This window comes from Heteronotia binoei, chromosome 6 (assembly GCF_032191835.1).
Source record: "Heteronotia binoei isolate CCM8104 ecotype False Entrance Well chromosome 6, APGP_CSIRO_Hbin_v1, whole genome shotgun sequence".
NCBI classification, from domain to species: domain Eukaryota; kingdom Metazoa; phylum Chordata; class Lepidosauria; order Squamata; family Gekkonidae; genus Heteronotia; species Heteronotia binoei.
In genome coordinates, this window is record NC_083228.1 from 40,816,428 (window position 1) to 40,843,477 (window position 27,050).

The following is a 27,050-nucleotide window of genomic DNA, read 5'->3' on the forward strand; positions in this document are numbered from 1 at the left end:
TGATGTGATATTTTTGAAAAGCCTTTTTCCTTTATCAAAATGATTTAGGAAGATAATAGGGATGTCACAGTACCGGTTCTCTGTCTAGATTTATACAACACCAGTGCTGATTAACACTCTTGCTGTTGTAATGAACTTCAATCTATAGAAAGAGCAGGGTTATGACCCTGCCAGTTCAGCATTATATTCATGGCTCCCTCCCCCCCCCCCCATCAGGCACGCTCAGCACTACTGCTGGATAGTGGGGTGCAGCTGTCAAAAAATAAAGGGAGGAGACTCCACAGCACTAATGCCTGGTCAGTTCTCTCCCCCACTTAATTGCCCTTTACAAGCCTGTCTTGTACCAGTATCTTAAAATCTCTCCCAAGTTGCTTCAGTATGATCTATCATGATACTGTTTATTTAATGCACCCCTTCATGCAGCATTTCCATGCACTTCTTTAAGTGGTAACCCAGAACAAACGGAGGAAGTTGTATAGTATCTGCATAATATTACAGTGCAATCACAATACAGTGTAGTTTACTGCATAGTTAGTGCTAAATAATGCATGCGTAGCAACTCTTATTACTGTATCAGAGCACTTTTTTGCAAGCTTCTTGTATATTTATCCCTCTCTTTGTGTTAGCATTTTTCATTGCAGGTGCATCACCCCCTTGCTGCTATCAAAACACTGCTTCACTTTATGTAGTTCATTGCCTTAATTTATCTATCCCCCTGCTGTTTCCTGGCAGAACTCTTGTGTCGAATCTAGAGATACTGTTATCTATCCCATAAGACCTTTCAAAAAACCAAACTGGTGTTACATAAACAGATATACAATGGCCTTCTCTAGATGCATCTGTTGTCAGTTTAGATCTGGTCTTAAAACTGACTTCCGGAAGGCAATTTATCAGCCTCTTTCTGGAAATGTCTAGAGTGGGCCAATTGTGTCCTCTTTGTAAGTAATGTACAGGCAAAATCAAACAGTAAAATTTAGACTCCACTTAGGTACAACTGGTTGGGATGTACACATATTGTAAACATTTAATAGAAATGAAGGAGAAGCTTTTGGAATTCCTGCAAAGTGGTACAGTGTGTGCTTAGATTTCTGCCTACACACTTGCCTTCTAGGGAAGGCAGTTACTAAAAAAATGTATTACAAATATGCAGTTAGCAAATTAACTTTGCTGATTTAATTATATTCATTAGTACGTAAAATAGTGCTTTACTGGGGAACTAACCCATGTTAATATTTCAGTATTGTGACATCTCTACTTACAAGGTATGAATGAAAGATTAGTCACAGATTTGTAAAAAAAATAATAAAATAAAAACGTCTTTTTGTTAAACCTGGCTTGTATGTAGTTGCTTTTTACACCAGTTTGTATGATGTCTGCTTAACCTTTTTTTTAACCAGAAATCTTTTCTTCTGAATCTCTGCTGTTGTAGTGTTTCCGTCTTACCACAGAGTATTTTATATTCATGCTGGTGATTTGCTCTATACCCCAAATGGGTAACGAATCAGGAGCTATGTTATGTCATTCTGCACATTTTAAATTTCCTTAATGATAACATTTAGCAGCAAATAGGTATCCAGGGTGCTAATACGGGATAATCATTTCTGCTTTTTTTTTTTCTGGATGTAGTTATGTTGGGATATAAAGTATTAGGTATTTGTAATTTTGCTGTCAAAATAATGGACATAACTTTTAGAGTGTTCACAGCTAAGATCTCTGTATCTGTTTTTTCAACTAACTAATTTTAAATGTTCCATATCTTTTACTACATGTTCTCTTGGACTGGTTTTGCTAGTAACCCTAAAGGCTTTTACCTTTTTTTGGCTTGAACTAATGCTTTGTATGGAACTGCAGTACTGTGACTAAACATGGAGCTCAATGCTGCTATTGCTTACAACTGCTTCAACTTTGTAGTTTGGACTTAATTTTTTCTGTAATAACTTATTAAATCTAGTTGTATGAATATGAAGTACTGACATTTGTCATCTTTTGCATATTTGAGAGAAAAAAATGGGAGCAGTGCTGTCTGGAATCCAGAGATTAAAAGTTCTATGACTCTCCTTCCATATAATACACTTGAAAAACTTGGTGTTCATACTCTATGATGGTCTCCCATTTTACTTTTGTAATATTCGGTCAGTTATCTTCAAAAGCAGCATCTCTAATTTCAGAAGTAGTTACATTTACACAAAAGTAAACTCACACCAAGCGTGGAGACCAGCCAGATGGGGGAAAATAACAGACACACCAGAGTGAGGGGTGGGGAAGGGAAAAGACCACAACTTTACTGATTACACATTTCTCAGGCCTTGGTGTAGCATGGGTGGGAAATGGGTGTCACTGATGGCCCAACTGCTGGGGGTGAACCTCCCCCAACCTGCCTGTTGGGCATAAACAGGGAAAGAGAACTAGTTCTAAAGCAACCACTATTTTGCCAAGCCAGGGAGTGGGCACCATGTCCCTAGGCCCATGCCCTTACCCCCTTAAGGACTCCTCACCTAAAAATATGCCAGTTGTGACAGTTAAACTGCTGACCTAAGAATACACTATAAACATAGGTGGTGTGTGAAGAAGAAGACTGCAGATTTATACCCCACCCTTCTCTTTTATCAGAGACTCAGAGTGGCTTACAATCTCCTATACTCCCCTCACAACAGACACCCTGTGAGGTGGGTGGGGCTGAGAGAGCTCTTACAGCAGCTGCCCTTTCAAGAACGACTTTGAGTCCTGCGATAGCTATGGCTAACCCAAGGCTATTTGAGCAGCTGTAAGTGGAGGAGTGGGGAATCAAACCTAGTTCCCCCAGATAAGAGTCTGCACACTTAACCACTACACCAAACTGGCTCTCTTAAGAGGCAGGTGACAAGCACTTAGCCAGTTGCAACCCTGGGTCAAGTTTCTTCCTGGCCTTATCAACCAGCAGCTGTCCTGAGGCCATAGGACAATTCCAAATATCAGCACCAGAATACTAAATGCAAGAGGGAGGAGCAGGATTGACATCAAAGATGCCCAGATGACTCCAGTGATCCCCGTTAAAGGTCTGGCATAGACCAAAGGGAAGTGCTTTGGCCCCACCCGCCCCCAAAGTCCCTCAGCTAGCAAAATAGGTGGGGCCACGGATGGCATCAAAAGAGGCTCAGGGAAGATTCAACATGAGTCACAATGGCCCAAAGTCCTTCTGTTCCCTCCCTGCTGCATCCTGTCATAAAAGATGCTTCTGTCTTAATGATGGGTAGCTGGATTTATGCTTACATAAATGATTTTAACATGTTCTAAAATGGTATGCACAGATGACCAGTTACAAATGATAACACATTCCAGGTGCATATCATCGGTAAGCTTGGGCATCACAGTCTCGGGCAATAAAATAGCGTTTGCTCGAAGTTAGAACGTATGCGAATCAGTATTTTCACTTTTGCTAGAAAATTTAATCTTGCTGCTAAACTTAATTTCTCTAGACTACTCCCCCTCAATGAGTCTTCCTTCATTATTTGGAACAGAAAATTTGGGCATAAATGGCACTTTAGTAGGTTACAGAGTTCCCACAAATCAGTTGTTTATAGTGAAGTCTACTGTGCCACCTGTGTTGAAGTTTTAATGCTGAATAGCTGCAATGTTCTTTCATATACCACCAAGAACCAGCAATTTCCCAAAAACTGGATGTGAACACTGTCGTTGGCCTTCAGTGAGTCTCCCGCATTTCCTTCCATCAAGCTAACTTTAAAAAGTAGGACATTTAGAAACTCAGCAAAATTAGAGAGTTTGGAAAGAGGTTATGGGTATCCACATTGGTCCAAAGCACAATCCAAAAGGAAAAGTCCTGTAATGTGTTCTATTAGGACCAACTAAAAGACACAACATCAGAAACTTTAATACTTTTTTTCAAACCAGCCACTTTTTATTTATTATTTGATTTCTATCCTGCCGTTTCCACCAAAGTGGGCTCAGGGCGGGTTACAATGTAAAATCATACAATAAAATACATAATATAATAAATTATATCTAAATACTAAGGCTATATCAATTTAAGACAAACAAGTAAACTTTAAGATTGCCAGCCTTAGATCCTAGGGTCTGGTCAGAATTTCAATATATAAATCAATGGTAATTTAAGCCAGTGACCTAGACAAATAGTTTAAGGCAGATTGAACAAGTTTAAGCAGGAGGGCCCACCTTGTTAGCCGTCTGCTGCCTCAACTAAAAGCCTGGAAGAATAGCTCCCACCTACTTCACTGCTTCTGTACTTTAAACTGTGTCCCATCTCTGCCATTTTGCAGCTCTTCCATAAATGTATCTTTTCATCTCTGAGCTGAATATATGTGGTGGTATGATCATAAGAATGGCCTTACTGGATGATATTGAGAGCCCCTCTTCCAACATTGTTACTATGGTCAACCCAACCAGATGCTTGTAGGAAACTTAAAAACCAAAGATAATCATGACATTCTCTGTTGAGTTCTCATTCCTCTTCTCAACAGAGGAGAAGTTTTAGTGGTTATCCCTGATATGTTGAAAGTCTAGATTTGTCTTTGACACTAGCTGGAGATTAATCCACCTCTCTCTTATGCCTTCCTTGGATATTTACAGTGGAGCGCTTCCTGTCTTATCAACATGGCAATCAACTACAGATTGTGGCACTGTATTCAACAGTGCCACACTGTTTGTCACACATTCTGTTAAGCAGGAAGCATCTTGTCTTCCCTGAGCATTGTCCAATAACCCTACGTTTTAGTACTGTGAGATATATGTTCAGGTTTTGTAGAGCAGGACTTCCCCCTAGTGCTGCAGTCTACTGACCCCTCCCATGCTGTTGTATTCTTGAGTTTCAGCAGGAACAACTCTGGGAGCAAAATGGAAAGAGGTCTTCAGTTTGAGGTATGAGTGGTAATTGTGGCCTCCGACAAATATTTAAGTATGGATTCAGGTCAGTGGCTTGTATCCAGAGGCTGTTTTCTATAATCTGACATTTCTGACAGTGGATGGGATGGGGGTGATTCTTCCTGATTTTCCCATTCTTTATTCAGATCTCCATATTAGGGTTGCCAACTACAGGTTGGAAAATACCTGGAGATTTGAGGGTGGAGACTTAGAGGGCGGACTTTAGAGAGGGGAAGGACCTCAATAGGGTGTAGTGCCATAGAGTCTACCTTGACATTTCACCATCCTTGTGAAAACTGAACTTCTGCTTCCTGTGCTTTAACATGCAATTGACTACTCAAAGGACACCACCTCTTATTTTATCTCAAAACTGCTAAGTTTATTTTGGACCCTTTGGTGAGAGGGTGTCAGAAGTCTTACGAAAGTCCACAAGCACAGGTCCACTGGTCCACCTCTTTTCCATGTATGTCAGAATTCTCAAAGAATTCTAAAAGGCTGACGAGGAAAGAATTTTGCATGAATCATCTCCATTTTCCCTCTTCAGATTTGTACCAGGTTTTCTTTTTGTCTGAAAGCATTTGGCCAACAATAACAGATGAGTGATCTCTTGTGCCGTTTTAGAAAAAGGGCCGGCCCTGGACTGTCTGGCACCCCAGGCAAGGCTAATTTCAGACCTCTTCCCCTGCACTGATAATGTTGCTGAGTCACAAAGGGGTGCCCAATGTGACCCTCCAAACTAGGCAATCACCTAGTTTGCCTAGTGGCAGAGCTGGCCCCGTTTGTAAACCATTACCCTGTGAAAATATATCGCTGGTGTTCTGTGGGATCTGACCTAACAGAATGAAATTATTCTACAATTCCATCTGCAGATAGATCTGATGGATCTACTGACAAGACCAGCACCCTTAGAAGCTTTTTTCTCCCTTGGCATGCTTTGAAATTCCGCTTTAGCTGCAGCAATATTTAATTCTGTTTTGCGGTTCTGCAGCTCAAGCAGCCTGCTAGGATCAAGCTGCCTGTAAATTTTGATGGTGAGATGTTAAATTTAGCTGAGCCCTTTTTCGAGAACAGCCTCAGATCTGTAACAGCATTTATGGCAACCTGCCAGGGGGAAATGAAACAGCATGCAGTCATTGTCAATCCTGCTTTGTCAGCAACGGGCTAGCAAACTGCATAAAGGCTGAACAGAATGATTCTCTACCAGTGATGCAACTTGTCCTTTAAAAAGAAAAACACCTCCGCTTTCTGGCAGACTTTTAAACGTGCTTCACTGGAGAACAGTTGGAGGGTACACTATTGGGATAAATTAGTGGCTATTGTATGCTGTTTGTAAGCGAACGCAGCCAGGTTCCCTTAGAATAGCTTGGTACTCCGTTATACTGCCAGCGTACCCAGTACTACAAATATTCCTGTTTGCTAGCTCTTCTATACACGATGCCCTGTGTAAAAATAGTTTGCATATTTGAAGGAGCAGTTTCAGATGGGCCTGATACACAGCAGTATCCTGAGTGGGACAATAAGATATTGGCTGGAATTCAGCCCTGTGATTGGGTGCTCTCTGTTGTGAGCCTCTACTGATTAATCCAAAATGTTCTAGTGACCGTCTGTCAATCACCACATACATCCTAAGCGTCTAAAATGTTTTTAAGGTATTATTTGAAAGTCACTAGCTGAATTGGAAAAACATTCTCAGCAATTCATCACTTCTCACTTAATAGCAGGTGCCAGAAAGGGGGACAGGGTAAAAAATGGGCAACTCTTGGCTCCATACATAGTTTTAAACATGAGTGATAATGAAAATTAAACATTTTTTTAAAATGCATATTATACCCATTTTGCATGGCCTACTTTGCATTTAGTAGGTTACAGAGTTCCCACAAATCAGTTGTTTATAGTGAAGTCTACTGTGGTACTTATCTTATGGTACTTCAAGTACATTGTTGGTATCTTTACATATGTTTGAGTTCTATTTGGCTCCAAAATAGGCAGCAATTGTGAAAGAAAACAACTTGGATTGATACCTTGTGCTTCACTTGGAGTCTCAGAGCGGCTTACAATCTCCTTCCCTTTCTTTCTGCACAATAGACACTCTGTAAGGTAGGTGGGGCAGAGAAAAGTGCTCTTGAGAGAACAGCTTTGAGAGAACTGTAACTGACCCAAGATCACTCAGCAGCTGCATGTGGAGGAATGGAGAAACAAAAGTGATTCTCCTAGATTTTTCCACCGCTCTTAACTGCTACACCAAACTGGCTCTCAAAGCTATAGGCACAAATCCTTAACCTGCCAAAGAACAAAAATAAGTGATGGTGATGTACCTTTAAAAGCACCCCCCCCCCGCCTTGAATTGTAGGGAACCTTGTGAAGAGCTTTCTCCTTAGGCTGGCTCTTGCCTACATAAATTCAGAAAAGAAACAGTTGATCTCAGACAGAGAACAATGGATTGACTGTTCCCACTAAGGTCTAATAAGGAAGACATCCTGTAAAAGTCTGCCTTGAATTTTTCTTCCGTTCTAGTACATATGAAATACTCTTGGGAAGGGAACTAAAGCAGAAATAGAGCATAGCTAATTATATTGTGACTGGCCTCCATAATGTTGATAAAACACTGAACTGAAAGGAGTGAAAGACCCTCAAAAGCCAGTGTGACCCTAGGGGCTCTATTCTCACGAGGACTGGGGAAGTGCTATGCAGCTTGGTCCAATCTCTCTCTGCCTAGCTTACCTCACAAGCTTGTTAGGAGGATTACTTTGAGAGAAGAAATATATCTACTTCTTGTAGGAAGGGAAGTATGAAAAATGTTGTAGAACTGTAATCTGTTTGGGGAGCAGCTGTGGCTCAGTTATAAGCATCAACTTTGCATACAGAAGGCCTCAGGTTCTTTCCCTGGCATCTCCAGCTAAAAGGCTCAGGTAGTTATAGGTGTGACAGATCTGCTTGGGACTCTGGAGAGCTGTGCCAGTCAGAGTGGACAATGCTGACCTTGAGGGAACAATGAAGAATAAGATATTGGATTTATATCCCGCCCTCCACTCCGAAGAGTCTCAGAGCGGCTCACAATCTCCTTTACCTTCATCCCCCACAACAGACACCCTGTGAGGTGGGTGGGGCTAAGAGAGCTCTCCCAGCAGCTGCCCTTTCAAGGACAACCTCTGCCAGAGCTATGGCTGACCCAAGGCCATGCTAGCAGGTGCAAATGGAGGAGTGTGTGTGATCTCAGCCTTAACAGCTTAATGGATTTAGATAGCTGATATGGTATTGCTTGTCCCCCCCCCCCCATCCACAAAATCAGGCACAGGGCGGGGGGATTGATACAGGAAAGCAATTTTTTGAGTCTAGTATAGCGAGATTGCCAGCATGGGAGACAGCAACCATAGCCAAAGCTATTTTGTGAGTGCAGAACCAGCCGTATGGTTCATTGCATTTTTACATGCATGTAGGCCCACTTCTGCTATGTTGAACCCTGTAGCTTAATAAAAGAATTGCCTCATTGTGTACTTTAATGTCAAATCTATCAAAACAGACGACAACCCCCAATATGAAGAGTTTCACAACTTTGTGAACTAATTTTTAAAAAAACACTTTGAAAGGGGCCTGAACTGCCTTAGGAAAGACAAAATGTTGACAGCCATTGTCTCTGTTCAAGGGGGCAGGGAATTAGCTTGCTTCACCACATAGTAACTTGAAGAATCCTGGAATAGATTTGGTTATGTGAGTGGGTGAATTTCCAAATAATCCATTTCTGTTTCCCATATTTAGTATCAGATTCCTTGGCAATTGTTTGGCTGGTTATATGTGCACTGTATTATCATGTAGTCACTGTATTGGCTTGCTTCTCCTCAGGAAGGGGGGACATCAATCTGCAGTTGGGTTGGGTGCTTGCTTGGTCATGTGTTTGGTGAAAGGGGCTGTGCTTGTGGCTGTGGGTGGATGACATCACTTCCTCCTCTGCCAAGTGGCCATGGGCAACGAGAACAGCCTCCCCCCCAGTGGAAGATACCTCCAGCACATCATTGGGGTCTTGGCACCCACTTCCCCAGCTCCGCTCACAGGGCTCTCAATTGACACTCAATAGTTTTTGACGTTGCCATCTAAGCTGCAGCACAAAACTCTGGAAGGAAGGAGAGTGATAGCAGTGACTTGGAGGGGATGGTGATACATCGTCCCCATCCACATCCCAAGATCCCCAATTCCCTGCTGCTCCTGCTAGCACTCTCCAGCACAACGCCAGAAAGCAGCTGTGCTTCTCACCTGCTCCAACCAAGGACATGAGGGCACAATTCCACTCCACTGCATGGAAATACTTCTGCATTCTGGAGTGTGACCCATGCATGGTGGAGTGTCGGGTGTGCTGCGCCCATGTCCAGAGGGCACTTGGCCATCACCATTCTCCAGAGGCACCTGCAAAGGCACACCCCAGTCTGTTGCCCCCAGAGGAAGGAGTGTCAGAAGGTAGAGGTAGGGGGAAGAGCAGGTCATGCAAAGAAGAGAATGGATTTGTACCCCGCTCTTCACTTGGAGTAAAGAGCCCCATGGCGCAGAGTGTTAAAGCTGCAGTACTGCAGTCCTAAGCTCTGCTCATGATCTTGAGTTCAATCCCCGATGGAAGCTGGGTTTTCAGGTAGCCGGCTCGAGGTTGACTCAGCCTTCCATCCTTCCTAGGTCGGTAAAATGAGTACCCAGCTTGCTGGGGGGGGGAAGTGTAGATGACTGGGGAAGGCAATGGCAAACCACCCCATTAAAAGTCTGCCGTGAAAACGTTCTGAAAGCAACATCACCCCAGAGTAGGAAACGACTGGTGCTTGCATAGGGGACCTTTCCTTTCTTACACTTGGAGTGGCTTACAATTTTCTTTCCCTTCCCCTCCCCACAGCAGACACCCTGTGAGGTATGTGGGGCTGCGAGAGCTCGGACAAACCGCTCTTGAGTCGAACAGCCCTGACCCAAGGTCACTCCAGCAGCTGCATGTGGAGGAGTGAGGAATCAAACCCAGTTTTCCCAGATAGAGTCCATGCACTTAACCACTACACCAAACTGGAAAACTGACTGGTGCTGTGGTTGGGATTACAAGGCTAGTCAGCTTTCAAGAGGTCATGCTCACAAGGATACTGCTTGTTCTGGGAAAAAGGACAAAGGGGAAGTCTCAGGAAACAATTACGTACATGCCTCATTGGTGAGATGATTGCCATGGTTGGCCATCCAATCTCCCTTGTGGAGGATGTGGCCTTTCACTGGCTGAGGCACCATGTGGCTGCCTGGTACATCCTCCCCTCCAGGAGAACCATGAGCCAGTGAGTTATCCTCTATGCATCACTCCATGGAGGAGCTGGTCAAGGCCAACCTATCAAAAGTGTAAGGTCAAACCATCCACCTGCCCCCGCCCCCCTGTCCAATCTGCATGTAACTTGTAGGATATGTAGGGGAGCATCCAAGGGAGGTCTGTCAGGAGTTTAATTTCTACAGCTTGCACAGGGCCTGTTCTATACACCCCAAAACCTGCACTAGATTTCTCCCAAAAAAGCACTTTGTTTGTGGGTCTGTAACTTGGATCCCCCCCCAGTCCAGTCTTCACCAAACTTGATGGGCGGGTAGAGGAGAGTCAGCTAGAGATGTGCAGCAATTTTGGAGTCTCTAGGACCCAGGGGGGGGGGTTACTCCACCTTACAAACTGGAAAAGAAAAAGTGTACAGAACTGTGGCATAAACTAAACCTATTTTTCCCAGGCCAAACTTGCTTCATGCAAGAGCCACATAGACTAAATGCCAGATGCTTGAGAGCCACAATGTGAGAGGTGGGTTTGGTGGAGTGGCCTGAAAGAGACATCACAGCAAAGGGTGGGTTTTGGTGCCAGATCTGACATCATCAGAAGGGGTGGAACCTAGGAAGTCTTATCACTTGACCTTTGACCTGGAAGTGATGTCATATCCTTGCTGGCACCACCCCCAAGTCTCCAGTTGGTAAAAACAGAAAAACCAAAGTAATAAGAACAGGTATTGCTAATGATATGTAGTTAGTGGTTAAGTGCATGGACTCTTATCTAGGAGAACCAGGTTTAATTCCCCACTCCTCCTCTTGCAGCTGCTGGAATGGCCTTGAAAGGGTAGCTTCTGTGAGAGCTCTCTCAGCCCCACCCACCTCACAGGGTGTCTGTTGTGGGGGAGGAAGATAAAGGAGATTATGAGTCGCTCTGAGACTGAGACTCAGAGTAAAGGGCGGGATATAAATCCAATATCGTCATCATCATCATTCTAGTGTCTGGCCAAAACATGCATGAAAATATATGAAGCATATGCATTAAAATACTTTATTGGTGGCTGCTGCTAGTAGAAGCCATGTGAGTTGTAGAGGTAGCAGAATAGAAGCCTTACCAAGTTTCCCAGTGAACTGTTCCCTGCTGTCTTTCATACTTGCAACTATCATCTCAGCAGACATCATCTCATTTGAGGAGCCAGTCTGGTGTTAGGGAAAAGCCACTGCCTGCTTAGGCAGCTACCCTGGAAGCCTGTCTCTTTTGAAAGCTGCTGTCACAATAGCTTATTAGTGGTGACTTGGGGCAGCTTGTAGGGAGGCAGGTCTTGGTCTTGGCCACCTACTGTCTGGCTCTGCCTCTTGCGGGGGAAAGGAATCCCCATGAGAAGACAAGGAATGGATATCGGCCAGAGGACACGCATGGCCTGTCAAGTTAACCTTTAAAAGCCACTGAGCAGGAGCCAGTGAGGAGGCACTCAGCTGTTGTCCACAGATGGCAATCGAGGGAGTCAATAGGAGGAACATCGTAATGGAACCCTGCGTCCTTCAGGCTGTTATTTCTTTACATTGGATCTTATGCCTAAGGCTTAGAGTGATGAACAATTTTAAGTTGGTCCTAGAAGAAGACCCTGCCCTTCTCTCTGAATCAGAGACGAGTGGCTTACAATCTCCTATATCTTCTCCCCCCAAAACAGACACCCTGTGAGGTGGGTGGGGCCGAGAGGGCTCTTATAGCAGCTGCTCTTTCAAGTACAACTCCTACAAGAACTATGGCTGACCCAAGGCCATTCCAGCAGCTGCAAGTGGAGGAGTGGGGAATCAAACCCGGTTCTCTCAGATAAGAGTCCTCACACTTAGCCATTACACCAAACTGGCTTTTAAACAAATCTGGAGATTTGTCAATGTGAGAACAAATGTGGAAAGAGCTACTCCTAGTGGAGAGGTTAGATTGTCAGATTAGGATCCCCACACTTCTGTGGAAGTTTGCTGGGTGACTCTGGGCAAGTTACACACACATATGCACACAGTCTCACTTACCACACAGGGTTGTTGTGAGAACAAAATGGAGGAGAGGAAAATGGTGTGAACCATTTCAGGTCCTAGCTGAGAAGAAATGTGGGATATAAGTGAAATAAACACAAGTTAACAGTTCTGGAGAACTCTTAAGCTTGCAAACTTTTTTGTGTTATTTTGGTAAGTCCTAATAATATATATTACACAGGTTTTAAGTTACAGATGAAATTTCCTTACCCTGAACTCTGTGTCCACTTGAACTCAATTGTGAACAGGCACCACACTGTCCACACCCCATCTCTCACAGATGCTCTTCTCTTCCTCTCTGAAAGGGCAACTTCAATGTTTAAGCCCCATTATCAGTCACATCGTCTTTTCCCTCTACTGAGTTCTATTTCTGTCCCAAAGACTCTTAATTCCAGGAAGACATTCTGCTTAGACTCTTCAGATTGCCTCCAGCTGCATTACAGTGAATGCAAAATGCTGCTCTAAAAACTTTAATTAACAGCTTAGCATTTTCAGCATCTCTCTCAACAATAATCTTTTTTTTTGTCCATCTCCTGCCAAAGATGCTATCGACCACTGCAGCGGAAGAGTAATCATGACAGAAGAGTTCTGGAAGCTCATTCTAAAACCTGCAATGCTGTGTAAAAGTCCCGATCAGCTGTGGCATCAAAGGGAGCCTGCAAAACACAAAAGCCTGAAGACTGCCTGAAAGTACCCAAGGGAATTTGTTTTCAGACCTTTCCCTATGTTGCTGTGAAGATATCTAAGGCCCAGCCAAGCCCATCTGCATTGCTTGTGGAGTGTATCTAGTGCCTCTCCCCAAAATACCCAAGTTTCAAAAAGTTTGGACCAGGGGGTCCAATATCCTTCATTATTTCCTATGGAAGGAAGGCATTGAAAAGGTGTGCCATCCCTTTAATGTGATGGCCAGAACTCCTTTTGGAGTTCAATTATGCTTGTCACAGCCTTGATCTTGGCTCCACCCCCAAAGTCCCCAGATATTTCTTGAATTGGACTTGGCAACCCTACAAATAACATTTAAAGTATTTAACTAGGGTTGCCAATCCCCAGGTGGGGCAGGAAATAGACACAAGTCTCTGTGAAAAACCAGCCTCAAAAGTAATTACAAATTATACAAGTGATTTATAAATAAATATAAAGTAATAATATAGAGTGAAAATCATAAAGCATAAATCATAAAATCATAAAGCACCTACACTCAAGTTTCTCAGTACACGAATCAACACTGAGAGTGTCCAAAAATGCAGTTCAGGTTGTGGTGAAGGTAGGTTCTTCTAAGGAGTCCAGCGCTCCATGGTCTCTTCAACAATATTTCAGTAAGATAATTCAGTGCAGCAAGGCACAAGAACATGACAGGGCCATACTTGATCCCCTGTTTCACAACAAGGCTTCTAACAAACTTCTAAGAACATTAATACATTTTATAAAAGAGCAGAGCTTCAGAATTCTTTAGCAACAATGTGAATTCTGAAGCTCTGCTCTTCTGCTCCTCAGAATTGCTGCTTCCAGACAGGAGGGGAGGGGGGGGAGGCGGAAGTAGAGACTAGGCCCCAAAGCCTGCCTCCAGTTAAATACAGGCCTAAAATGGCGTTTCTCCACAGCCCCTCCACCTGGGGGCTTATTTAAAATTTCACACACAAAATCTGCATAACGTAGCTAGCTTTGGGACCAGGTATGGAAAAATGACTGTAGTATAGGAGTTGAGAGAATAAGCTGTATCAAAGTCACCAGACTGAGTGGCCTTAAGAAAACCTCTTATTTCACAACTGATTAAAATTCAGCCTCCCCTGTTTAAGACACCACTTCTAAACAACCCAGATTAAACAGCTTCCCCAGTTTAAGTGGCATGAGCTTCTGAAGATAGTGTGAACAACAAATGGTACAATCATTTTTAATTTTTATGTAATGCATTTTAGTTATTTTATTTATTAATTGCTTGTTTGCCAAATGGCCTAACTACTGTCTGTGATCCACCCTAAGCCCGCTTGCAGGGAGGGGAGGATGGAATACAAATCTGAAAAATAAATGAATAAACTCCTCATCCTTAGTATATGATTAATATTCGCATAGTTTGCACACTCTTTTTTGCTTAAAACAATTTATTATACTGTAATATATCGTAATGACACTTATCATTTGTTATTGAAAATTAATACATATACATTACATTTTCTCCACCCTTCTCCCTTTTTGGTGACCCCCAGCAGTGTAGTTTAATTAAATTGCTAAAAAAGGTAATCAATTTTATCTATTAAAGAATCTTCATAAGAAAACATCATAAAGCAAAAAGAGAAAAGGAAAGAAAAGAAAAGAAAAAACCATGTTATAATTGTAATCTATCTTCATAATAGTCCTTTAGTCATTATCATGAGAATGAAAAAACCGCCAAATATCCTTTAACATTCCATTGTTTTTCAACATATTTTTGAAATTTTCCCCATTTTTAAACTTCTCTAAATCATGTTCTTTTAAGATTCTTGTAAGTTTGTCCATTTCACTCCAATGCATAACTTTTTAAAGTCCATTCCCACTTTTCTGGTACTTTGTCTTGCTTCCACATCTGCGCATATAATGTCCGAGCAGATGTTTGCACACTCTTTGATGGGATGAAACAATTTGAAACCAACAAAGACGTGCCTGGAAAATACACTGTATATAGCACATTTCCCCCCAGACTGCCAACAGTCCTCCAGTTTGGAGAGCCAGTGTAGTGTAGCTGTTAAATGTGCATACTCTTATCTGGGAGAACTGTGTTTGATTCCCCACTCCTTCAGTTGCACCTGCTGGAATGGCCTTGGGTCAGCCATAGCTCTCGCAAGAGTTGTCCTTGAAAGGGCAGCTGCTGTAAGAGCTCTCTCAGCCCCACCTACTTTATAGGGTATGGGGGAGGAAGGTAAAGGAGATTGTGAGCCACTCTGAGACTCTTGAGATTCAGAGTATAAGGCGGGGTATAAATCCAATATCATCATCTTCTTCACTGTTGAGCTCACAAATGCATGCAAAGAAATCCTGGGGCCATCTATGCCACCACGGAATATCCAGCTATGCGACAGAGAAACACTGTAATGAAATGGGTCTGATGTGTACAATCACATGACCCACAACAGCAGCTATGATCAATTCTGGTAGCTTTTAACTCTTTTACACTTTGTTCTTACACACCTGAAAGAAGGGATCTCCAGCATGGTGCCCACTGACAGGTTTCCTGGCACCTGCCAAGTGTTTTTAGAAAGTGGATGGGGCCAAGTGGGACTTTGGCCCAGCAGGGCTTCTGATTGGCTGTGCAAATTCCCAAAACCCATTTCTTCAACAATAGCTGCCATGACAAACTGCCAACACTAGGATCATTACTGTGTGGCTGAAGGTAAGCTGTGTATAAGTGAGAAAATATTTTAAAAACAGTACATTCACTTAAAGAGGCATTCTGTTAGGTAGAGCACCTGCACGAAATGTTGAAGAGTTACTATCAGAGTTATGCAAAACCCCACTCCCTGACATTTGTGGTTAGCTTTGCCTCCTGTGGCAGCCATTTTGTATTTAGCTCTTCCTCCTGCTGCAGCCATTTTGTGGTTGTATCCACCCACCCTGTGTCAGAATCCCACAGACTCGAAAAGGTTGGGGACACTCACTCCAGAACTAATGGTGTTTATTTGCGTGTAGTTCCAATTTTGGCTCCAGCATGCTGACACATACTCTTCCATTTTTCCTCATACAGTTTGTGTAATCCAGCCTGCTGAGCTACAGCTGGCTACACTAAGCTCTGGATTCCAACCAAATGGCAACTGCATATAACAAAATAAATGTGGGGGCGAAAAGGAGAGGACTTCTTTATTTGCACGACGCTAACTAAGCTGCATCTACAGACCTAATCATTTCCAGGGATTAATTAAAGGATAAAATTTTCTCTAGGAGAATATGAGGCAACAGCAGCTTCTGCGGCTGATTAAAAGCTAAGGCCACGATGATCAGTGCAACCAATGACTGCAAAAGTCATTTAGTGCCTCAACAAGGCCTCTGCTGGGGATATTATTCTTGTTCAAATGAGACACAAATCACCCATTAAAGAAACACATTTTCCCGCCTTTGCCTCTAAAATTCTCAGCCACAATGACCCTGGGTAAGCCAATAAATCCAGAATTAATGAATTAAATGAAAAGGCAATAAATTCAAATGTTTCATTTTATGGAGCATCCCAGCCCAGAACCCAGCTTGTATAGGTATATGAATACATGTGCATGCAAAGCCAGAGCTGAAAAACAGAAAGGGATACAGAATAAACAAATTGCATCTCAATGAGTAAAGATTGTGATTTAAAACAATAACAATCTTCCTGAAGATCTGAATCACACCAGTTTGAAAACACACAAATTCATCACACCAAAAGCTGTAATATCTAGTTAACATACATACAAGGTAGCGATGAAGTGGTTTGTAGTACTTCAGACTGTAGGCAGAGGTCACTGGACTGGATTCTCATTGAGTTAACAAAAACATTCTCCTTATATAGAGAACTAGACATGTCAAGGAAAAAGAGTTCGAGCCCAGTCTTCTCCCAGGGAGGGGCACATCAGGAGGAAAAGGAGTATTCAACTGTGAAGCCCCACCTGCTGCCTGATGTGACATGCCCCATTCACGGTCCCCGAGATGCAATAAAAGTACCAAAGCCTGTGAACTCCGTGGTGTAATTTTTTTCTCCCTTAACAGTTGTCTCTCCAGTTTTTGCCCATCTTTACTACCTATGACTGGTGTTATAACATTTGTATCCTACCCTGTCTTCAAGCGATTTTGTTGCCAGATTTATCATTGTGTCAAAGTGGATCAGAATCGGAGTGGCAAAATAAATACTGCAACAGCAACCAATGCAATAAGTGTAATAGGTAATTGTGTCTCAGACATTTGAAAGAGAAGGGGTCTACTACTGAATGACATTTTCCTGCAGCACGTATATTTCTAAGATGCTGTACAGCATGCTGTGATTGTTAACTTGGGCTTAATGCTGCCCAAATTAACCGGCCGTCTCCCTCACCTATTCCATATTTAAAAGATCTGCAATGACAGCAGCTAGTCCTATTTTGTTACAGAATACCATTTGCTTTTTAAGTGCGCAGCTTCAGTGTTCCAGCAACTGATCCCACAAGGTCTTGTTGAAATACAGCCACAAAGTAAATGAAATTGAAAGCACAAAAATGGTCCCGTTTCTCACAAACCTAAATTTATTGAAAGTTTATTCACATAATCAAAGTTTATCCTCTAGCTAACTTACCCCCATTTTCCTATCCCCACAATGTATACAAATCATGATGTTGTTCAAACATCAGATGTTCACTGTCAACGTGAATACAGGAGTGAACTGCTCAGCTTTATTATTTGCACACAGGAATCTGAAATAGGGTTAATCTCTGTTCCCTCTCCTTAGGAGGATGCACGTGCCCCTGATACAGCGACAGTTCATGCATCTCTCAGTGGTGGGGTGGGAAGGTATGACCTCCATTTTGAATATTAGATCATATTCAAAAATGATAGAAGCCATGACCTGCTTGTTATTCATGACTAGAATCCAGTATATCTTCTTGCCATCAGGCTAAGGACTAAAATGGCAAGCTAGCTGAATTCAAAAATTGTGGACAATATTTACAGATTCTATAAAGAGCCAGAGCTTTCTACTGGCCCTGCCAGCAGCTGTGAAGAATGACAACAAAGAGCACAACAACCAAGTGAGCCCAACACAGCTAGACAAGAGTATGTTCTGTTGCCCCATACAGACTATTTATGAAGCAGGAAAACGTCATTTTACACAGCTATAGTATTTGTTGCCAAATCTGTAGAAAGAACTATGTGAAAGACACAAAGGACTGTTTATGCCAGTTTGGGTTTTTATTTTTTTTCCTTGTCATGGAATGCTAAGTTAATGTTACAATATGGCAGGTCATATATCTGCTTAAATCTGACACACGTTCATTTATGTTTGAATATTGCAAAACAATCTTGCTCCATAAGCCAACATTTTTTCCCTTTTATAAAAAAAAAATCAAAACAATTACTTTACACTATTGAGGTTCATGACTATTCAAGCTCTGATGCTGAAGTGCACAGCCAGCTTCAAATCTTAGCTATGACATCTATACATATATTCTATGTATTCTGACAGCTTATGCAGGTTTGCTTTTAATATATTCAGAAAACTGTGTACGTTTAGTACATACATGCACAAAGACACATCACCACTCGCTCCCTTTTAAAAATGTATAGCTATTGTTACCCTCACTCCGTTATTATAACCTTCCATTACATGATTTTAGTTCAAACGTCCCATTTCCTCTGATGCAATGTAGGCATTTCTAAGTAGATGTGTGTACATCTAGACCCTAAATAAAGCATCTTCCCTCTCTCGTTTGAGAGAGTCCTGCACTAGTGCATTAGAGTTTTTTCCAGCATGAATTCTCAATTTTACAATATCTACGTCTGGAAAAACTCTGTTTATATAACTGCTCTTTTAGATACAAAAAATATATATATATAGGATTGAAACCTACAGTATACGCTTGATCTCTGAACTGGGCTACGCTCTAGCCATACTATATATACACATAAAAATTTTAAAATGGCACCCTCTAAAAAGGATGCAGAAATGGCCTCAAGCAAGCCATTGCATGTAAATTCCTATTAAAAAGTCAACTGCTCTCAAAATGATGTCAGAAGACTAAAGAGCACCACACGCTTAAATATATATATCAAGGTGGGACCTTAACACTCAAACTTTCATTTAATTCCCCATTACTACTTCAGGTTCTGCAATTACTATGTCAATGTACATCCTGAAGCGATCACGACCAAACATCACTCTTAATTTGTTAAACTGAAAATTCTTTAACGTATCATTAAAGCAAAACTGGGTTTCAAAGAGACACACAATAGTAAGAGAAGTTCTCAAACAATCTGTACAAATTACTGAAGATTTGGGGAAAGGGGGAGTTACAATTTCAAAAGAGAAGTAACACTTACCAGAATGTGCAAAACCTGTTATGTCCCCACCCCGCTCCCAGCAAATAAGAATCTTATAGCTATTTGAAAAATTCAAAACAACCTCACATTAAGTTTCAAGATTTTATATAATGCTAGTATTTAAGACTTAACTACCTCAAAGTGAAGTAGGTGCTTCATTCAAAATGCAGCTCTTTCATATTTTTTAGTATTTACATGTTATACTAGAAGTTCACTATAAATGTTTTGAAATTTGCTGAATATCAGCTGAAAACGTGGACTAGCAGTCACTGCATTACAGAAAATTTATTTGAGTGAATGCATAAATTTCTCTAAACTGTATTCAGAGTCATACTGCTCCTGATCCCAAAGTTCTCCGAGGTTTTCAAGCACGGACTTCATAGTTGCCTTCCCAGAAGCAGAAGCGGCAGCATCTGATTTTTCAGCTTTTCCATCCTTCAACACATTGGCAGGGGGAGGGGGAGGAGAGGAAATAAAATGTGTATAATTTATACATCGATACATGACCTGGTAATAGGGAAGACATAAATGCCTACAATGAGCACATGTTCCCAAGCCCCATCTGCACACTTTTGAGATCCTTGCTAGGAGCTGCTCATGCTTCCATTGGTCTCTACATCTCACTTAATGGGATACTACCATCAGGGCGCTTTTTTGTAGAAAAAGCTGAGCAGGAACTCATTTGCATATTAGGCCACACCCCGACATCACCAGAAGTGACATTCCCCATTCAGTAGGTTACTTTCTGCATACTCAGAGCAGTACAGTGCCATCAGCTGCATTTCATGGATATATGTTCTCACACAGCTCAGTGAGAGACCTTGCCCTCCCCAATCTCAACATGGGCGGAGAGAGAGAGCCATGTGTAGTGCAGCAGGCAGTAGCAGACCCACCTTCTCCTGGGAGCGGGCATTCGTGGGCAGCCCCGTGTCTCTTGCCCTCCTTGCAAGCCTGTTGCAGGCTGGAGATGGCAGAGAGCACAAGAGTGCGTGGTCTGGGAGCATATGGCTAACTAGTGCCTTCCCAAGACCTTTTTTTGAGTTGGAGCCCTGGCCAAGCCAGCTGGAACTGTGTTCCTGTGTGTTTCTGCTTTAAAAAGAGAGAAAAAAAAGCCCTGCCTACCATCAAGGAAGCAGAAGCTCCAGGTGCAATTCAGGCTTCCCAAATATCATGTAATTTAAAATTTAATTCAACATCAGATTTTTTTACCTTGTCAAGAGTGAAGAGGTCAAGAAGCTGATCTGTGCCCATACTCTGTAAACTAGTGTTCTCTTGACTGATCACTGTATTTGCAATATTCATTTTGAACTTCTGTAGACCCATTATTTTTTCTTCCAACGTTCCTCTTGTTATCAAGCGATAAACATTGACAACTCGTTTCTGCAAAACACGGTTTAACATTTATGAGGGGTTTATGGACAGCCTGTTCTGGATAAGGATATCCTTCCCCCGAAAGATCAGGTATGGAACCTGGGGGAGCATTTCAGCTGCTGATTGTGACTGGATACACTGGTGGCAGAGGTAGCTGCCTATCAGCAGCTTAGGCTGGCTCACCAGCTGCAATAGTGACTGGAGCAGACAGACTGTCCAGGATCACACATGCCTTGGTAACATACAGGTTATATTACTGTAACGTACTCTGCGGGGCTGTCCTTGAAGACGGCCTGGAGACTTCAGCTATGCAAAAGTGCTGACTGGAATTAGCCATAATTAACAGAGAAGGCCAGTGCTTCACCAGCTCCCAGTCTGGTTGGGAACCCAATCTCATTTTAACTGGATTTACATCGGGATACCCAAATAACAACTCCGTCTGTAACAAACTGCCTGAAGTTAAAGATTAGTGGGTGAGGCTTTCCAGTGGGAACTTCCATTACCTAACATTCAGCTAGCAAAGAGGAGCTTTTTTCAGCTAACACCCCTTACAGACATTCCAGAGCAGTTTTAAAACATTTTTATTCCAAAAAGGAAACCAACCACTTGGAGTCAGTCAATTGAAGGAGCTTAACCTGATTTGATTGTCATTGTTTTATGGGATTTCCAACTGTTGTATTTATACTACCATATTGTCAGCTGGTATAAGCGTCTGTGAGCACAAAGGTGGCATACGTATGAACTAAATGAAGTGCTACACATAAGCAAGAATGTGCTCACAAAGTACTGAGGCATACAAAATAATAGACATAGGTTTAAAATTTTCTGCCTTGGCTCTGCCAATGTGTCCTTTTGGACAGACTGAAAACTGAGGCAAAGGCTTTAAGACTTTGTAGCTATAACCCCACCCCCCTCAAAAAAAGCCACCACCAACACCCCCCCAAGCAATAGAGCAAAACCTCTGATCTTACCTTGCACCCCACTCTTTCTATTTGGACTATTTGACTTGAGTTCAATAACGCTGGGATGCAGGGATTTCCCCCTGCTTCCCCATGGAATGGTGGTAAATTCATGCACCTCCCAAAGTTTCGTCTACTTCTCTCCTCTGTTTCCTAAGTCTGGCTTTGTATTGGCGCAAAGTTTTCTGAAAGACCACAGCAAAGCCTTGACGGCTGCTGGCTGGGTGGGAAAGTTTGGATTCCCCCCATTCTGCCTGCAGATCATTTTCCTTGTCCTGTGACTGTCATTTCTTCCCCCCACTGATACCAGGCAGACGTTGTTTGTTTTTTAATTGGCCACTGGCTTTTGTTATAACTATCTGTATTACGTTCTCTGAATTCCCAGTTTTCATTTTTTAAAAACAGTTTCTAGTTTCTTTCATTTGCAGACATAAGGGAAAAGGCATAGTTCCACAAGGAAATTGAATGAGCTGCAGAAGTCTCCAAACTGAAGGTAAAAGGCACTCTTTCCCCCCCACTGGATATGAAGGAGACCAACCTATTTCATGACCCCCAGGGATCACAGGAAGAAGATTAGCCAAATGTCTCAGAGCGTCCTCTCTTAAAGTTAAAAGCATCTCTTTCAATTAACTAGTTTACTATAAAGCAGCTTCAGATCTTGGTTGTTACACTGTTGTGAACAGAAAGTTCAATGACTGATGCAAGTCATTTACAGCAGAGGTGTCAACCCCATTTGTTACGAGGGCTGGATCTGACATAAATGTCACTTTGTCGGCCCGGGCCATGTGTGCCATAAAATGTAATGCTAGGCACTGGAGATATAAACTTCATAAAGGACAAAGGCAAACCCAATTAACAATATTAATTTCTACTCAAAATACAAACATACTTAAAACCTTAACATGCAGCATCTCTCTGATGCCCACCCTCTCACTTCCTCCTCCCATTATGCATTAGCACTGGGTCAGTATACAGGAACATAATGCACAGCCTCTGTCATCTGTCAATGAAGGTATTAACCAGTTGCTCGCAAGCCAGATAAGAGCCCTGGATGGGCTGGTTCCACCCCATGGGGTGTATATCTGACAGCTTTGATTTATAGCATTTACTCTACAAGTTTCAATGAATTATATTCTAAAATGGTTGCTGATCCTGAATAAGCAACACTTGATATTTTACCTGCCCAATTCGATGTGCTCGATCCATTGCTTGCAGGTCTTTCATTGGATTCCAGTCATGTTCCACAAACACCACTGTGTCTGCACCAGTCAAGTTTAGCCCCAGTCCACCAACGTGTGTGGTAAGCAAGAGCACATCGATGGAGGGATCATTATTAAACCTGTGAATGAAAAAAAGGAGGCACTAAAAAAAAAAGTAGACCATATACATGGACAGGGAAAAAAAGTTGCCATATAAGCAAGTCCTGAATTAGAACCTATTCTTGAGGCTGTAGTTTCAAGGAAACTTTGACAGCACCAACCAATGAGGACAAGACATCATAAAGGCAATCTAAATGCAAAACCAGTGCAGTTCTCAGCTGGTATTATGGTAAAGTGGTCTTCTGGCTAGGGGTCAGGCTGAAAGGCTCTACCTTAGCTAAGCCTAGAAATAGCAGCTGACACAAATCCAGCTATAAGGTTATCTTTCACATTTTACAACCTCACAAACAGTAGTTGCATGCAAGTGAAAAACTACCTGCACCTATTAAATTTGGAAATGACACAAAATTCGAAAGAAGTCTACCGCTACTTTCAATATTATGAGGAGCTTGCCTTTCTACATAATTCCTTCTGAGTTGTCTGCACCAAGAAGAGCGGAATAATCTTACACTGGTCAAACATGCTTAACCTACAAAAGGAAAGCAGATACTTGCATCCTTTTTGCTTGTCATGGAGGAAGCGACCCTAAAGCTCCACCCCTTAACCACAGAATCTATTTCGGCTATATTCTGAGGCTTGAAAGTTCACCTCCGTTTCTCAGAAGCCAGCAACATGAGAAAATGCATATTCCCCAACCCCAATTGAAATCAGTATTCTCAGGAAACTGTGAGCTCAGTTTCATCAGCTGCACGCTTCTTCCAGCCTTCTACAGCATCATGTGAAATACAATTTTGGTCCTCCTTCTCCCATCTTTACATACAAGTGGAACAGTGTTGCCTTATAGAAACAGAACTTTTAATTATCAGATGTATACAAATATAAGACCCTAGCAGCAGTGTGGGCTGCACAGGGCTTCTGCTTGGAAGTAACTAACATTCGTAGAAGCAGCCAAGAGATGAGCTTACCGTGAAACGATGGAATGCCTCTGACCTGCAGGTATGCTGCCATCTAATCGCAGGTAGGTAACGGAAGGTAAGTGAGGCTTGAGAAGGTCATGTTCTACAATATCCAGCATGCTCTTGAGTTGACAGAAGATAAGTACCCTGTGCTGTGCAACGATGGTTTCTGTGCCACTTTCTGGGGAACCACCATTTCCCAAGCCACAATCTAGCAGCAACTTAAAGGTAAAAAAACCAGAAGCATTCTGTCAGCCTCGACGAACTTCAAATTAGAAGGAAAATGTTCTTCAGTCACTAATGCAGAGCCTTCACCAACAATTACAAAAAATGAAATAAGTAGAGCCATATTTGACTATATAGAGTGGTGGAAAGTGCCATAAAATCACAGCCAATTGATGGTAACCCTGAGTCTTCACGGCACGAGATGTTCAGAGGTGGCTTGCCATTGCCTGCCTCCTGGACTTCTTGGTGGTCTCCCACCCATGAACTAATCAGGGCCAGCCCTGATTAGCTTTTGAGAACTGATGAACATAGCCTACTTGAATGTAAAAACTTGGGATTCACAGAACTTTGTGTTAGAAGACAACAAATTGTTACATCAACAGCACTATTTCCTTTTTTAGCATTGTGGTCTAGAAACTGAACCCTGTATATAGCTACCATAGCATGTACCTACCTGTTTTAAAGCTGAGAGTTTAGGTGCATGCTGGATATCTCGAAGAGAAGTGTTTTCTGCTGCAAGTTTCTCTGTGATTCTCTTATGCTCAGGATGCTGAGTAGTTAAAACTAAAGCTGGATGGTTGCACAGTTTCCTTAAATACTGCAATGCCTTTTTAAAAAGTCAAAAAAAGTGTTAAGCTATGAAGCAACAGGTAAGGAATAGGCACAATTTATATTTATTCACGGCAGAACACAGTGCACTTGTTTTAGAGATATACCAATTTCAGAATCTTGCCAAAAATAGGGACGTGGTATTTATCACTATCTACAGCCAATATTAATTCCTTGTCATAATCACACTGCAAAGTACTGAAAAAAGTTTATGGTCCACAAAGGAGTCCATTGTTTTAATGTCTGGAGAAGAGGAGAGAATGAGGGATAGATATTTCTACACAGTTATTTATCCTGTCCTGGATTTCAATGTATTTATCTGCCCTGGGCAACTTGAATAAGGATTATTCCTTGCCCTGGAAATTAACAGTGGTCCCCAGCTTTTGCCAAACTGCTTTGGCATGTGATCTCAAGCTGTGATGCAGAGCTATAACATCCTCTAATATATCAAGTTGAATGCTGTTCATAAAAGATAGGTTTGTGTTTATTTTACCCATTGCAACAGCCAAAGTGGTTCTTGGCAGCTTTATCAATGAATAATTTCACGGGAAACAATATATTTGAAAACAAAATCATGTATCTGAAATACTCATATTTCACTTCTGCCTTAATTTTATTTAAAACGTTGGGTTAGCTGCCTTCCTCCCTTGTGGAACTCAAGGCAGCTTACAATATAAATAAAATATTATGAAAAACAGAATAAAAGCAGCAGTTATAAAACCCATAAAATCATAGTTTAAAAACTCCAATTAGGACTGCCAAGGGGACTTTTGCTATCGCAGCATTTGAACCTTTTTAAACATGTACTGTAAAATTAAATGAAAAGTCAATGCAGATCAGCCAGAAAAAGCTGAAGCATATTAACCCTGGCCCCAAAGCTTTCTGTAGGCTTTGCTGAAGGCTATGAGAGAAGTACTCAAATATCCCCTGGGAGGTTGCTCTGTAGCTCCTTGTTGAGTTAGCTATCCATTAACTCAACACACATAAGAGGGGAAAAAAACAAGAGTCCAGTAGCACCTTAAAGACTAACAAGTTGTGGCAGGGTAGGAGCTTTTGCGAGTCACTGCTCAGTTGTTCAGAGGCCATGTCACAAATTTTATTAGTCTTTCAGGTGCTACTGGACTCTCACAACTTTTCCACTGCTACAGACAAACACGGCTGCCCATCTTGAACACATACAGGAGAAAGACTGCTTTGCTTAAATTTAAGAAAATACTTCATTGCAGAGATGAATTTGCAAAGTATATAGTTTTAATAATGTAATGTGTGTATACTACAGAATTTCATCCCATTTTGAAATTTAATCTGAGCTAGACTACGGTTTCCCTATATAGTGTTCAAGCAAATAAATTCCCTTTTCCAACATTTTTATTATTACTATAAATTGAGATAGAGGTACAGGAAAGAAAAGAAGCAAGGGGATAATTATAAGAATCATATTTATGTGTTATTTCTTCATCATATGGACAAATGGCATCAGAGTACGTCTAAGACATAAGCATTTAAAATTTAAATCCGAGAGTATTTTTAAAAGCAATTCTAAAAATAAAAAAGATAACATAAAGTTTATATGTGCATCGAAGTTAACTTTTATAATTTTGTGTGTCATTATTTCATAAAATATAACATTGCTTCAAAATACCTATATTTATGCTATTATGATATCTAAATTATATTAATACAGCTATATTAATTCTTATGCTAATAATTGCAATAATAGAAAGCACTTCAATAGCTAATACAAATAATTCATTTTTCATCTTTACTTATAATAAGCATGGTTATTCTCCCCCCTTTCCCCTTTTTGACCAATCTTCTATTTATATAATTAGTTTTGCCATGATGGCGTATTCTGCCATTTCATCTCTCCAGTTTTCGTTGTTTGGACACTCCTCCGCTTTCCATTTGGTTGCCCATATTATTCTGGCTGCAAATAAATTCCCTGATGTGCTTTGAAGGCTGACTGTGCATTAATTGCAAAAGTTACAGAAAATCTGCAAGTGTATTAAACTTTAATTAACCAGGAATAAAACAATATGATAAAGTTAGTACCTGAAACACATGCCCTGTGGCTTTAAGCTTTGGTTTTTCTGTCTCCTCAGTCAATGAAGCTGCTGAAACAGTTTCTTCCACATCACATTTGGCACGAGACTTGGCAAAATCTTCATACAGTTGAACCTATTAAACAAGAAGGAGTTCCAGGCTCATAGATCTTGCCTTCAATTTACCTCTCAAGGAGTTTGTTCAGTTTAATTAGTGACCATTTCAAAACACAAGCCAACTTCCCGCAGAAACAGAGGACCATTTCTACAATGCCATTTGGCTGGCATCAACCTGCTTTTTCTTCTACCCAAGAAAGATAGGGATACTACTGGCTTTGATGTAGCATGGATATAAGGCACTGACTAGAAGTAAAGCAAATGGTGCTTTGAAAAGGGCTCTACTAG

The 27,050-nt window shown here is 41.6% G+C and overlaps 1 protein-coding gene across 1 annotated transcript in view; it reads right to left on the reverse strand.

Annotated features, from left to right (window-relative positions):
- Positions 1-18,184: 18,184 nt before the first annotated feature.
- BTAF1 (B-TFIID TATA-box binding protein associated factor 1) overlaps positions 18,185-27,050 on the reverse strand; it is a 58,224-nt gene continuing 49,358 nt past the window's right edge. Inside the window, exons 33-38 of the mRNA XM_060241358.1 lie at positions 26,656-26,781; positions 24,449-24,601; positions 23,779-23,990; positions 22,674-22,833; positions 20,374-20,544; positions 18,185-19,599 (exon numbers count right to left, since the gene is read on the reverse strand). Of these exons, the coding sequence (XP_060097341.1) occupies positions 19,450-19,599; positions 20,374-20,544; positions 22,674-22,833; positions 23,779-23,990; positions 24,449-24,601; positions 26,656-26,781 (972 nt within the window). The 3' untranslated portion in view covers positions 18,185-19,449. The remainder of the gene's footprint in view (positions 19,600-20,373; positions 20,545-22,673; positions 22,834-23,778; positions 23,991-24,448; positions 24,602-26,655; positions 26,782-27,050) is intronic.